Source organism: Lutra lutra, chromosome X, assembly GCF_902655055.1.
Source record: "Lutra lutra chromosome X, mLutLut1.2, whole genome shotgun sequence".
Lineage (NCBI taxonomy): Eukaryota > Metazoa > Chordata > Mammalia > Carnivora > Mustelidae > Lutra > Lutra lutra.
Window position 1 is genome coordinate 69,266,514 of NC_062296.1, and position 16,012 is coordinate 69,282,525.

Below are 16,012 nucleotides of genomic sequence, written 5' to 3' on the forward strand. Positions count from 1 at the left end.
AGTAGAATCCTTGGAAAGTGTGGCAAACCCCTGGTCTAAAGACACCGCTGAGCTTAGCATAAGATACTTTTCTGAAAAAGGACGTTTATGGTAATTTTTGTTGCAAAACAGTTCAGTTCCCAAAGGATGCTTAGCGTGCAGCCGGATCCCATGTATTTCGTTGTAGCTAGGTACAGACTGCTGAACATCATTCTGTTGATTCTTTGAGGACAGACTGCTTAAAAGCAAAACCTTTCTTTTTTTCTTTCCAGATTGGCAGATTGCTACTCTGGCTTTACTCTTGGGCGGTGCTGCCATCATTCTTATTGCATTCCTGGTGGGTTTGATTTCTATCTGCGTGGGATCTCGAAGGCGCTTCTACAGACCTGTTGCTGTCATGCTTTTTGCAGCAGGTAAATACATATTTATTATGTTCAAACTGGCATTCAATTTGCAGGAACCTTTCTACCACCCCTCTCTTCTCAGGCAAAAGCAGTATGGGGTTGCTGCATTACATAAAAATTGAGAGGCATTTGTTATATTTTAAGGTAAATTGATTAAGGGTTTGTCTTATTATTAGTTTTCAGTTTGTTAAGCATTTCAGAGCACAGTGGCAATTTGTAAACTTCTAACTAAAACATGAATAAGTCATAGTTCTTGACAGGGCTGTTGCCTTATGAATTGCAGCAGATGTATTTACCAACCGTCTTCATATTCAGCTTTTTACCCCACCTTTCACTGCCCCCTTGGTGATCTTTTTTTTTTTTTTTTTTAAAGATTTTATTTATTTGTCAGAGAGAGAGAGAGAGACAGACAGCGCGGGCGAGCACAGGCAGGCAGAGCGGCAGGCAGAGGCAGAGGGAGAAGCAGGCTTCCCGCCAAGCTAGGAGCCCGATGCGGGACTGGGTCCCAGGACGCTGGGATCATGACCTGAGCCAAAGGCAGCTGCTTAACCAACTGAGCCACCCAGGCGTCCCCCCCCTTGGTGATCTTAAGGCAACATTATTTTTTTCTGACATGAGACTGGAAAAAATTCCCATATATTTAAAGTTCTAAATCTGTTTGGAAACAAACATGCTTGTAATGAAAAATGATGATGTATAAGTTGAACCATCAAACAATTCAGTTGTATGCGGTCACTGGCATAGTTGTTAATAAAACAGCCCTTGTCCTATGAAGCACGCACAGCTTGGATGAAAATACTAAGCAAGATAGGATGGAGGTTTTGCTAAAATCAGGGAACTATTTAGAAAGGGGGTTTATAAGACTAAAAGCCCAATCCATTAATGTGTTTTAATTTTCATTTATAAGAATAGCCTTGAATATATTGTTCTTTTTGATCCAAACTGAAATATTCTTGGTGGTGCCTTCAATTTATCCTGTCAGTCACAGCTGATTTGAAGACTGCAAAATAAGCCCCTGTGACTGTCAATAATGAAGACACTGACAGAACCGTCTCGGCTGTTAGATGGATTTTTTTTTAAAGCTGTTTAAAGATGGGAACAGATGAAATTTCTCAGGATTTGAAGTGTAGTTTGATCTAAAAATATAAGATCAGAAGTATTCTGCTGCCCCCTGCTGTTTGTGTTCATTTTTTTTATACCCAGGAACTGATGGGAATGTAAGCGTTATGAAAACAAAGGTCCAGAGGGCTGAAGTACATCTAAGTCAAATCTCTGAAGTGACTTGCTCAAGATTGTGTAGTAGCTACTGTCAGAGCCGGGGCTGGGAGGCTACTGAATTTTGAATTAGTGGCTTATTCACTACTGACTCATTCATTCATTCAGCCGTTCATTAGGTGCCTCTTACGGACGCAACATGGTATTAAGAGACCCACAAAACTAGCTAAATAGCATCACAGACACTTTCTAATGGGATAGAAAACACCATTACAAAAAATAGTTTGAAGTCTTAGGCAGTGGCAATACTACTCATGTTTTTGTTGATCTCCTGTGTAATAAAGATCTCTATTGTGAATCATTTAGTACACCATGAAGATTCTTCTAAAGATTCCATCACAGTTCTCTTGTTTATATCTTGGTTCATGGATTTAGCATGGATCTTTCTATTCTTAGAATGAAATATCTTAGATATTTTAATTTTAGTATAAATTTGTCTTTACAGCTAGGATTTATTAACATAGTGATAAGATAATTGTAATAGAATTTCTTGATAAATTGTTCTGAAATGATATACTATTCCTTAAAACTGGAATTATGTTTTGAATAATCTTTAGAACACTCAGATATTTCTGGTTTTAGAAAGGTATAGAGGGGGGCGCCTGGGTGGCTCAGTGGGTTAAGGCCTCTGCCTTCAGCTCAGGTCGTGATCCCAGGTCCTGGGATCGAGCCCCGCATCGGGCTCTCTGCTCAGCAGGGAGCCTGCTTCCTCCCCTCTCTCTCTGCCTGCCTCTCTGCCTACTTGTGATCTCTCTCTCTCTCTCTGTCAAATAAATAAAAATCTTTGAAAAAAAAAAAAAGAAAGGTATAGAGGTTCTCTAGACATTCTCTTATAAATATCCAATATTATGGTGCTACCCAGTTACTGTCTCATTTAGACTTGAACTTACCACATAATAGCATGCACAGAATCTGTAAAGAAATCCCTTGTTTATAGCACCTATTCTAAACATGCTTAGAAAAATAACTAGGAGTTTCTAGTTCTTCCTTTAAAACCTCAGTTTTCCCAAGTATAGCAAAATTTATGAGAATGTGAATATAAGTACTGATTGTAACAGAAAACATACTGTAAATGACCATAAGTTAAGGTAATGGATGTGGTCAAAGTAAAGATTCCTATTTAGCTCTAGCTACTACAAGTATTAGTAAATTATAAAATAATAAAAGGAATCCTACAGCAATATTCATATATTCATATTCTACCCACTGAGACCTAAAGCAAGCATTATACTGCTACATTTTTAAAATGTACATGTGCTGAGATTTAATTTTACTCATTCTCTTTTGACACTGTGCTTATGGAAGCTTTTTAATGAAATAACCATTAGCTTAGTGTTCTCTTTGCATAAAACAAGGTAAAAACTTACTGGTTATTTGAAACATCATGAAAAGGTTTCTCTCTCCCATCTGAGAACCCATTAAAGACTTGCCTATAGCTGATTTCTGGAAAAGGTACTCATTACACATAATAATCCATTAGTGATTTGGGCGTAAAAGTAACAAATTTGGAAAATCTGCCCACTTGAAACAATGCTAGCAAGAATCATGGCTGTTTATTTCACTTGCTTCATAGTAAACATACTTATTCTCTTGGTTGGCCTGTCTCACCTGTAATTCAGTTTAGTGATTCTTTGTAAATGTGTATTTGGGGCCATTTCCCCTTTTTTCTCACCTTGGTGTGCTTGAAAATAGTCTGTGTTTCTCTTCTTTTCTCAAATTTTTTTTTCAAATAATACCCAGCCTTATCTTGATGTTGACACACAGAGAATGTTAGCGTATCTCAGCGAAGAAATAATCTTTTTTTCTGCTGAAACATGCAGTACATAAAATCAAAATAAACATAACACTACCACTTAGAAACATCTCTACACTGGACTACATAATTAATTCAGCACCAAGTGCTATGCCCAGTACAATGTGGTGCGCAATAAATAGTTGAATGAATGCTGGAAAGATGACGAAGGCATGTGTGGCTTATAACTTGACAGGGAAAAACAGGCACGTGAACAACTAGCTAACTCTAGTGCAATTTTTCTTAAACCATTTCTCTCTTGGCAATTTATGAAGTAGCAAGTTTCATGTGAGCACAAAGCTCAGACCAAAACAGCTCAAGAATTTATTCATGTTTTCATTCACTTATTTAACAAATACTTGTGGGGCATCTCTAATATGTAGGTATACTGCCTTGGGGTTAGATTATATACTCCAAAGGTATTTACTTAAAAGCTGATGATTAAATCTCATAAAGGCAGCCAAACATATTTTAAAGATTTTTCATCTTCCATTTGTCCCTGAAGTTCCTAATTTGGTAGGGGGGAGGGTTGTTACCCACCTGAATATTTACAAGAATTGCTAAGAGCTTGTCATCATTGCAGCCCATCTAAAACATTGTCCCATGTTCCACAAGTCTTTCATTCACTGGTCCTAGAAGTCTGAACTTCAGAATAAGATACTATCTGTAATAATAAGATTGACAACAATAATTAATTGAGCACCTACCCCCTGTAACACTGCTAGACACTTAGCATATACTCTTTCTGACCCCAGCACTCTTAAGATTGGGTATTTATTTTTGCCATATTATCACTGAAGAAATAGGTTCAGAAAGGTTAAGTGATTCCCCAGGAATCAGTTGCAGGGCCAGGGTTTCAATTCATCTTTACTTGGACATGCCTAACACATAGCAAAACAAGAGCAGAATCAGCCTTGAAGTTTGAATTCAGCTGCCAGCTGTGTGCTGCAGCTAGAGTCCATCCCATAACTCCAGTTACTCCATTTTTGGGGGGCAACACCTGAAGGAAGTAAGCAACTAGAAATGTCCTAATAACCACACATTGATCAGTGCAATGTGACTGAATCATAGTGCATCGTGAAAGTGTGTACATTTCCAATACAGAGGACTATAACATATTTCTTACTGTGTAACTGATAACAATAGGTTATATATGATGGGATTATAAGTTACATCTAGTTTTCACTAAGAGTTGGTGAAATTAAAGGGGCTGCTTCTTTCTCGGTCCTCTTCTTTTATTGTCTGGTTTTGCAGATCTGTTTTATGCTCCACTGGAACTTACGATGATATAAGGGCCTCTTAAAAGGGCCTTTGGTACAAATTGCATATTTTCAGTCTTCTAATTCAGATTTTAAATAACAGAATCCCTACTAATTTTACTAAAGATACTTCTTTTCTGTTCTATCTGCAAAAATCCTTCTGTAAATGAATGTTTGTACAGAATGGTGATTTTTTTTTTCCTCCATGGTCCTGCAACTGCTTTCTACCTCTGAGCTGTCTCTGATTAGAGACTTGCGTTTTATAGCCCTACACACCATCCTGTTATACAATGAGGTGCCTGGAGGTATTTTGGTTCTAGATTTTGGCAGAAAAACCAATGTCCAGCTTCGATTTCAAACTAAAAAGGTATTCTATTCACAGATCTTTATCAGTATTGAACTACCCTTTGGCTAGAACAATTTATAGTATAAATGCCAGTAATTAATTTCATATGTACTATGATTCTCGGTAGTTACGGATTAAATTTAAAAAGGAAAATGAGTGGGTGCCTGGGTGGCTCAGTCGGTTAAGCACCTGCCTTCAGCTCAGGTCATGATCTCAGGATCTTGGAATTGAGCCCTGGCTCTGATACTCAGCGGGGAGTCTCCTTCTCTCTCTCTCCCTCTAGCTCTGCCCTCTGCCTGTGCACGCATTCACGCTCTCTCTCTCAAATACATAAGTAAAATCTTTTAAAAAAAGAATAAAAAGGAAAAGAAGATCACTTCATATTAACCCTTCATGGGCAAATGTTTTCATTCTCCAAATTACCATTTTCTTTTTGTAAATATTCTGTATTTAGAGACTTGCCTGGTAAGTCCTATCAGTTCTGTCTCTAAATTAATCTCCTTTTTTTCTTTTTTTTTTTAAGATTTTTTATTTATTTGCCAGAGATAGAGAGAGAGAGTACACACAAGCAGGCAGAGAGGCAGGCAAAGGCAGTGAGAGAAGCAGGCTCCCTGCCAAGCAAGGAGCCCAATGTGGGACTCGATCCCAGGACCCTGGGATCATGACCTGAGCCGAAGGCAGCGGCTTAACCAACTGAGCCACCCAGGCGTCCCTAAATTAATCTCCTAAGTCCGTAGTTTCTTTTCATGAACCACGATTACTGACTTAGTTGAGGGCATAACTCTTCAAGTGAAACATCTCCATTTCCAGATTGGAAATTCCCCTACTTTATTTTTCAATAATATCTGACTTAAACTATCTATGTGACTCCTTCCTTTCCCTCTCCTAGAATCCAGTTACTGAGTTTTTCTTTTACTGCCTTTTCTTCAGCTTCTTTCCCTTTCTTTCCCGCTGGTGTCAGCTCAGTCATCACTGCGTACAGGTATCCATGCATTGACTAGCCTCCTAGGGGCCTCCCATCTCTAGTCTCCTTCCCACTTACAGTCTGTCTTGCACACAAACACATGAGGTACAGTTCTCAAATACACAGCTGGTGTTGTCACTTGTCCTGTTGGTTTCCCCAGAGGAAGAATTTAAGACAAGGAAACAAGTTCAAGTACTTAGTCTGGGAGGCAAAAGCAGGGATACGGAAAGTGAGACAGAGAAGGGAAGGTAGGCAAGAAAGAGGACATTATCAAACCAGTTGTTGCTGAAGGCAGCTAGAGCTTAAACTTTGTGGAAAAATTCTGGAAACTGGTTTACAACATACAGCTCGGTTATTTCATTGGAAGGACTAGAGAACTGGGGTGTTTAGAAACCAGATTCTGAGAGTCATTGGTAAGGGCTGAGGTGATGCAAGGGAGCCAGCGGTGTTACTTTCCCAGAGCAACAGGCTTGCCCTGCAGTCAGGCAAAGTAGCTTTCATGGCCAGAAGAAAAGTCAGGCAAAGAAGTGCAGGTGCTGCTGACAGTTGGAAGTCAGGCTAACATGTACTGGAGTGACGAAGATGAGAGCATACGGGTAGGGCACGAATAGCATCTACAATTCAAATAACCTCTGAGATGTCTCCCTGTAGAAACCAGTCTCTTATTTTTATGACACACTAAGCCTTTTATAGTCTGAACCAAACCTTTCCATGGGAATGCACCCTTTATTCCAACCTCATGAATTTTCTACAGGCACACCCTCTTATACTGCTAAGCTCTATACAGGCTGCTGTTTTTTTTTTTTTTGTTTTTTTTTTTACCAGAGGTCTTTTTGTTTTTATCTTCTGATCAAGTCCTGTCCATCCTTCAAGAATCAGTTCCAGTGGTGCTTCCTCTTGGAAGACCTCCCTTCTTTATCCAGGCAGAAATGGTGTTTGGGATATCGTTAGAGTTCAGGATATGTGTAGTTAATGGGTCAGTGAACATGCCTCTGCTCTTACTGTTGAACACATTCATTTGTAATTATCTCTGTGTCTGTTTTCACCATAGAGTATGAAATATGACCGGCCAAGAGCCATGTCCTATCTGATCCCTTTCACCTGCCACACAGAACATCCAATAAGTGTTTGTTGAAATATCCCCTTAAATGAAAGTATTGAATATTTCAGTATTGAACGTTTTCAATGTTTCAGCATTGAAAGCGCTGAAAAATAGCCCCTTAAAGAAAACTAGACATAAGACAAAAATCAGTACTTCTAAGTTCTTGTCATGCCTCTCTCCACACAATTTCATGGTTAGTAGTTTCGTTACTTCTTTTCAAAAAAATGGAGAGAGGTATAAAATGAACTTCAAACTCCCTTCAAATTTTAAAATGCTACATGACTTCACTTACGTTGCCTCTGAGGTAGAGCACAGAGAATCCAAAGCCCGTCCCTATTATGTTTCATTGGTAGGAAAGTAGAAATGTAAGTGTGATGATGTTTTCTTGAGTTCTGGCCTTGGTTTGTGTGTTTGTTTTTGCCTTCATAGCATCTATAAAAGGCAACGAGGCATTTTTACCTGCTTCTGTGTATTTTTATTAAGTGGAAAAAGTTATTTACAAATGCAGGCTTATATATATTTTTTTCTCAGTTTTGCTATTACATGCTTTTCTCTCAGTGATTCTAAAGAGAGTAAAATAATTCAGAGGCATAAAGCATTTGGGGGTAATTTTCATCTGGCTACAACACAATAAAGCTTTATCTCTAAGAAAGCTGTTCAGGAGAATATGCCGGAGGAGCCTAATGGAGTTGTATTTCCACTTTTCCACTAGTGGGAAATTATGTCATTGTGCTATACCATGGAGGCCAAATATTTGCTAAATAAAACACATTGAAGTGAATATTAAAAGCAGTCTTGGTAAACAACTCACCCTAGGGACTGGCCGTTTCACACAAGAACCCATATAATCCTTCTAGAATAGAATTCAGATTAGTTATTACTTCTCTGCTCAAACTCCTTTAGCAGTTGTCCATCACACTGAGAATAAAATCCAGACCCCCACCCATGGTTCACAGGGCTATCCCCAAATGGGCCCCTGCTTCTCTCTTCCATCTCATGTCCTGCTGTGCTCTGCCTCGTTCTCTGTATGGCAGCTACAGTGTCCTTACTGATGGCCCGCTGCCACTGGCCTGTTCCTGAGTCAGGGGTTCTGCACTGCTCTGCCCTTTACCCCACTCAGTTGACCTGCACCCTCACTTTGTTCTGGTCTGTGCTCAGATGACACCCCCCCCCCCGCCCCCGCCAACCGCAAAGAGGCTTTCCCCAGCTTTTGATCTGAAAGAGCAGCCTGCATCCCTCTATCTGGTTTTCTGGCATTCTTGTATTTTCATGTGTCTTGACAATATCTGCCATATTCTCTGCCTAGTTACCAATGGACTGCCTCCCTGTGAGGGTAGCAACTTTTGTTACCAATGCCTTAAACTGTACCACTTGGTTCAAACATTTATTGAATGAGTGAATTTATTGAATGAATAAATGAATGACTATTCCTAATTCACATTTATATTTCAGTCATCTACTGGTAGGATCAGTCATGCTTTGACTAGTTACCAGAGTATAGAAGCCTGAGGAGAAATGCCTTTTTTTTTTTTTAAACTTACTAACTTTGCAATTTTTTTCTGTACTTCATGGTTGATAGTAATTGACTTCTTGTTAGTTTTAAGATGTTTAATACATGAAAGCACCCTTTCCCTCACAAAGTCACAGAGCCAGCTGACTTTTTTTTTTTTTTTTTTTAGAGAGAGATCACAAGTAGACGGAGAGGAAGGCAGAGAGAGAGAGAGAGAGAGAGAGGGAAGCAGGCTTCCTGCTGAGCAGAGAGCCCGATGTGGGACTCGATCCCAGGACCCTGAGATCATGACCTGAGCCGAAGGCAGAGGCTTAACCCACTGAGCCACCCAGGCGCCCCTGACTTTTTTTTTTTTAATACACATTTAGCACTTACTGGCTGGAAGTAGAGCAAGTGTGGGTTACATAATAAGCTGTCAGTTGTCCTAACAATGACTTAAAACATTTTCTGAGATTTTTAAACTATAAACAAGTTCTGATTTCCATTTTGGATGCCAAGAGATTCTCATTTTATATGGACCTATTTTTCCATCCATTCTCTATAGTGCAGAAGTGTGGCAGGCGCAGTGTTGACCTACATGGTAAAAGTGTTTCAAATTCTTATATTTGGCTCCAGAAATGTTACTTGACCCCTAGTCAGAACCTTTTAGAATGGAATGATTTTGTGCAATCTCACCCTCATGTATTTTCTGGAGTTCATCAGTGTTATGCTAGAGAGAGGACCATTAATGTAGACTTCCTGAGAACATGAATCATATTGGTAACATGGGTCTTTTATAGGTACTGAGAATAGACGAACATAGACTTTAAAGCACAAAACTCCAGTTTAATTAAACACACTATCCATCCTACTGCTCTTTTTATTTTTATTTTTTTTTAAGATTTTATTTATTTATTTGGCAGAGAGAGAAACAGTGAAAGAGGGAACACGAGCAGGGGGAGTGGGAGAGGGAGAAGCAGGCTTCCCACTGAGCAGGGATTCCGATGCGGGGCTCCATCCCAGGACCCTGGTATCATGACGTGAGCCGAAGGCAGATGCTTAAGGACTGAGCCACCCAGGTGCCCCCCACTGCTCTTTTTAAAAAAATATAATAAACCGTATCTTTTTTTTTTTTAACCATATCACATTTTATTCTTGTCACTTTAATTGTTCACGTTTTGTTGTTGTACTTTTGGAATTTACAGTATTTTTAAGATGAGTTAAATAATAATCATTTTGACTAAACATTTACTTTATGTATCAGGGGTTGGCAAACTTTTTTTTAATAAAGGGCCAGAGAGTAAGTACTCCCGACTTCGTGAGCTGCATAGTTTCTCTTGCAACTACTCAGCTCTGCTGTTATAGCGCGGACAGTACATAAATGAATGAGCCTGGCTGTGTTCCAAGAAAACTTGTTTTCAAAAACAGACAGCAGACCAGGTTTGGTTGTTTGCTAATCCCTGCCCCATAGTACATGGTACCGCAGATGTTTTAAGATTGTTTCTTTTTTTTTTTTTTTAAGATTGTTTCTTAAGGGTGGAAGCTGTTCTATAGTAGAGAATGAGGCAGACACATCCCATAAATTCTAGTTAAGCTGATTTAAATGAAGTAGAAATTATATAATAGTTAATGCAATATGCAGTGAAGATTTTGAATGGAAGCCATCGTCTCTTGTGTAATCTAGTGCCTCCCATATAGAAATAGCCACAGGATAAGGGCCACTTTAATTTTATATTTATAAGCAAAAACAACAACCCTTCCCTTTCCTGATGAATTGGTTTGTTTTCTTTTGTTATGTATGACTCATCACAGTTCCCCTTTAGCCGTGACTGACAACTGACTTAAGAAGTGAGAGTTAGCTAAGAATGAATAGCTGAGTTTTGTGCTTGAGGTAGTACCCAGCATTCACTGATGTTTTCAGTACCATTAGCTCCTTCCTATGCCTTCATTGATTTCATTCTTTTTTTTAAAAAAGATTTTATTGGGGCGCCTGGGTGGCTCAGTGGGTTAAGCCGCTGCCTTCGGCTCAGGTCATGATCCCAGGTCCTGGGTTCGAGCCCCACATCGGGCTTTCTGCTCAGCAGGGAGCCTGCTTCCTCCTCTCTCTCTCTGCCTGCCTCTCTGCCTACTTGTGATTTCTCTCTGTCAAATAAATAAATAAAATCTTTAAAAAAAAAATAAAAATAAAAAAGATTTTATTTATTTATATGAGAGAGCATGAAAGGGGGGAGGGTAGAAGGAGAAGCAGACTCCCTGCTGAGCAGGGAGCCCAATGTGGGACTCGATCTGGGGACTCCAGGATCATGACCCGAGCTTCACCAACTGAGCCACCCACGTGTCTGATTTCTTTCTTTTTTGAAAGTAGATGAAGAATGAATATATAAATGTCATCTATTATATCTAATACAAAAGTATAATTGGATGTGGCTTCTTTAGAGCCCCTTTTGAAGGATGAGAGGAAAGGAATGAAAATCATTTTTGATCAGAGGAATATAAGCAAAAGACATCACAGTAAGAATTGCTAGAATCGTCGGCTCAGTTGTGGTATTGAGAAGCAACAGCAAGAAAAGTGTGTCTTAAAATCACAGCTTAACTATTTTCATCAGTACAAATGAATTTGAATTCCTCAATTCCTTAAGAGCATAAATAAATGGCAAGAGTTTGGGTTATTTGGGATCACTGTTCTCGGGAAACTATTTACAGGTTTTGTATAGTGGAACAGTTGAACTTACAGTAATACTTGCATAATAGTGATGCTTATATATGTATGTCTATAAAGTGAGAATCACTATGCTCTTGTAAATTATTGCACTAATTATTTCATCAAGTACTATTACTGTGAGTTACTAATTACTAACAGTAATTCTTACTATATTGTGAAACAGTGTTAAAGAAAAAAATGTTAATGTTTTCAGGTATACCATGTAGAACAAGCAGTCCTTCAAATTTTTTGGCTTTTATATTTGATTACAAAGTAATTCTCATATATATATATGAGAATTTTATATATATATATATATATATGTATGTATGTATATATGTTGTACCCTTTTATTTCCTTTTATTTCCTGCAAATAACATTTTTCTAATTTCTGTTTGCTTTTCTTTCAGTTGTTTTACAGGTTTGCAGCCTGGTCCTTTACCCAATCAAGTTCATTGAAACTGTGAGCTTGAAAATTTACCATGAGTTCAACTGGGGTTATGGCCTGGCCTGGGGTGCAACTATATTTTCGTTTGGGGGTGCCATCCTTTATTGCCTGAACCCTAAGAACTACGAAGACTACTACTAGAACCAACAGTCTGAGATTTTAAAAACAACCAACCATCCAACAAAAGGATTATGTCTGTATCTTTTCTAACTCACTGTTTTCTAAAACACTTGTGGAGCATCAAACAGTTTGCTCAGTTGATTTAATATCTTTTGCCTTTTGGCTGTCAACATCATAACCAGCTTTTACATCCATTTTAGGGACCTGCACAAATTAAGAGAGCTGATTAGACATAGGCAAATGCTGCAAACTTCAAATATGTTCATGTCATTTTTCTTGACAAGTGAAGGGTCTATATGACAGCAACCATTGTGAGAAATTAGTTGGAATGAGAAATGCCTGAATCTCCTATTGCCTGCAGGGGAGCAGCTGGCATAAGCAACATTTAGAAGTTCCTTTGCTCTGACAAGGATTCCACTGTTAGAGTCCTTGTCTCCTGCTTATCCCACCCAATGACTAGATTGGCCATTGGTTATTTGCTTGAGTGAGCTTTTGAAAAGTGAACTGACCTTCAGCACCTAATGGAAGTTCTGAATGTAATTGGTTCAGGGTACATATTCCACCTTCAAGAATACTCTTTTTTTTTTAATGGGAGGCAATGCTTTGGCAATCAGCTTCTCCCCAGGAAGGGAGTCAAGTCTTGGAGACATGTGCTTTTCATTATGTGGTTAGCAGTTGTACCTCAGCCATATCTAGAATGAGGAAAATTGAGAGTCTCTACTTTCCCTGGGGCAACTAGAAAGAAATATGCATGAGTTGCTTTTGTCCTAAGTACCCTTTAAATCATTTACCAAACATTACCGCAAATAATTGTGCATATGTAACAAGCTTAAATATTTTTATAGAAGGTGAACCATTAGTATAAATGGTAATAAGTTGTTCCCTAACCCTATACATGCATTTGCCTATTACACATAAAAGTAATATTTGCTCTAGTGAAGTGATTTGAACACTAACCTTGTACACGTTAAGAGGCTTAGATTGGTATTCACACTTACTTACTGTACAAAAGTACATATACCTTAAAACTTTTGCTCTATGTTCTCTACTGTTTCACTGGAAAGTTTTAATAGAATGTTTAAGAAGAAAAATTGAAATGGTGTTAATCTGAAAATTCATGATTCTTCTGTAAGCACTGTAGTTCAAAAGAGAATAGCAATTAGAATGATCATTTTGTTAAAAATTCAGTAAAATAGAAGGCTGCTTTTTTTTTCAAGTACTTTAAATGTCTTTATTAAAAAATAAAAGAATAGCAATAGATTTATAGAAATGTTTAAATGTCTCAGTAGAGGAATAGAATTCATCTGGTTATCACCTGGTCCTCTGAAGTTAACTAATGGGCTAACTGATTTGTGCACACATTTATGATGGATTTATGTTAAGTGAATCATTTGTTGGCTGTTCAAATGGAAGGAAATATTAATGATAGGGAAAAAGTTTGCAGCTAATCTCATACTGCAAACTTGCATTAATCCTGTTTAATATACAAATTTGGATAGTTTAATTATAAACATATTTTTATATCAAATAATACAGTTCTAATATAAAAATTATAGATAGTTATTTTTGTTAACAAAGACACTAAAACAGTATGTCCTGGTTTTGGCCCTTTTGCAGAAAGAAGCATTGGAAAAATCATTTAAAACCCACTTATGTTCTATTGTATTGCAAAATCCGTTAAGAGCAGGACCACATCAATAGTATTTAATAATTTGCTTTACCTCCCAGAGCAGAGTTCTGCTTTCAGCTTGTCTTAAGAACTGTTGCCAAAACAACAGGGGGAAAAAAAATCTATTTTATTATTCAAACGCTTAAAAAAAACACCCTCCTATCTTGTGACTTTTCTATAGAATCACAAAGTAAATATAAAGAACCAGGCTTAATCTTACTTTAGCAATGACAGACAAAAGTAATTAAATGCATCCTAGAGAGAAATCTTTGTAAAAGTATATGATTCTCCATAGAATCATAAGAAACTAGAAACTGGGTAGAAGTTTTCCGGAAAGGTATTAGTATTATAGAATCTTCTGAAGCAATGTTCTTAAAAACTAGTAAAATCTGGGCCAGACTGTCTTGCAGTTAATTGCATATTGTCAGAGCAGCATGAGAAATACGATATTTGTTGGATAGGGATTTCGGCTACTAAACACTCTCTATTGTGAGAGAGTCTCTTTATTCCTGAATAATGGAAGAACAGTACTTTGGTGCTGACATCAATGAGGCACTTTTCTTAGTCCTAGTAGAGGATGCAGTGTGCTGTTAGACCAATATCACATCTCGAGTCTTATCAAGTTTTCATTCTCTGTCAATATGACAGGCTGGAAAATGACAGAATATGTTATAGGCTAAGGCATACATGTTTGCAGTACACTGAAAAGTAGATTTCTTATATAACTTTTCTCCCCTTCCCAGTGAAGAGCCCTATGTTATATTTCTACCATCACTAATATTTGAAAGTATTTCATGACTAACAAGCTCAGTACAACGTGAAAGTTGTTGCTCATCCAAAATACTGTTTCATCTATCAGAATGAACACATGTGAATTTTCACCTACATTATGTCTTTGCAGCTTTAGGTTTGCTTGATGGTTTCTTACAAGCAAAACTGTTGGCTATAAATCCATTGTTTATCTTAAAGAGATATATACACGTACATACACACATAGAGCATAAAGTACTCAGCAGGGCTAGTTATTTGGATTTCTTGCACAACTATTTAGCTTTTTGTAAGTTCAACATGTAAATTTTAAAGACAAATATAGAGAGACCTATGTGTTTGAAATATAAATGATATATATGGATTAGCATGTACCTGTATATTATTAAACATGCAATGAACTGACTGGTAAGTGACGTCTAATTGTATGGCTAGCAATGTAATTTATTCAGACTGTATTTTTGTACAGAGCAGCGCACACTAACCTATGCCTCTGTGTCCTCTTTAATGCCTAAAACTGTGCCTAGAAATTTCATCTGTCTTAAAAAATAAAATTATACTTCATGCTGTTTATGCTATAGTTTCTCTACTGCTGTTCTATATTTATTATTTTTAAATATATGACATGTTTACTACTTAAATATGAATCCATGGTATTCTGGTTATTTTTTCTAACAGTCCTCTGGGGGAATCCTGTTTATCACTCCAGTGGTTTTGAGTTTGCAGTTTCGCAATCGGTTCTTCATTTCATGATTTTTGTAGCTGACCTGAAGTTATCTATGTGGAAAAAATAAAAATAAAAGTGGTTTCACTGATGCAGTTTGACTTGTGCCTTCTCTGCTGTGTAGACCTATTAACAGGTTCCCAAATTACATGTCTGCAAGTTGATGTTCTTCTTTATAATATATACTTTATTTGGAAAACAGAACCTGCCATAACATGGCTCATTTTATGTAAAACTTTTTAAAACTGCTTTTGTTTCATACTCTCTCCCAAGATTCTTTCCGTCCCTTGCAGGCCAGTTACATAAACACTAAGAGAAAGAAAGAATGTTAAATGTCTCTTTAAAGCTTTCTTTTAAAATGCACAGGAAAGAGATACAGGGCAAGCTATTGATTTTCATACTTTAATGACACAATTAGAAACAGGAGTAGCAAAAGGCTCGATACTCTGTTTTGGATTTTGTTTAGTTTTCGGTGTTTGCAAGGTAGGTTAAAACAGCCTCTCCTGCATTATTTTCTCATTTTTAATTAGAGAAGTACACTCCATTTGCCATGCACACATGCATGTGCATATGAACAAATCCATAAAATTGAAATTTTGCATCACGTTTGTGTATATAAATGGTGGGTATACTTGGAAGGAAATTTAAATGAGGCAATAAAATGCACTTGTATGGTTGCCAGAAATTTTTCTTGAAGACCTAAATAGAACCACATGTAATTGAATAAATTTTCTTGTATTGATAAAATCAGTTTGAACAAAAAGTACATATTTTTGTTAGGATATCCTTTCATGTCTCTTATGAACCCTTAAATTTTGAAAGGTTCACAGAACTCTTTTCTGCCAAAAAATACTGTAAATCATCTGCAAGCCTATGCTATATTTAATCTCAAACTTTCAAAAGTATGCATATTTGACAGCCATAAATTCTAATATTTTCTATCACTTTTCCTTTCAACGGTCTTATACTCTA

General features: G+C 37.4%; 1 protein-coding gene across 1 annotated transcript in view; it reads left to right on the plus strand.

The window, feature by feature from the left end:
- Positions 1-15,131, plus strand: part of TMEM47 (transmembrane protein 47) — a 30,963-nt gene extending 15,832 nt beyond the window's left edge. Inside the window, exons 2-3 of the mRNA XM_047716247.1 lie at positions 252-392; positions 11,722-15,131. Of these exons, the coding sequence (XP_047572203.1) occupies positions 252-392; positions 11,722-11,900 (320 nt within the window). The 3' untranslated portion in view covers positions 11,901-15,131. The remainder of the gene's footprint in view (positions 1-251; positions 393-11,721) is intronic.
- The last annotated feature ends 881 nt before the right edge of the window (positions 15,132-16,012 follow it).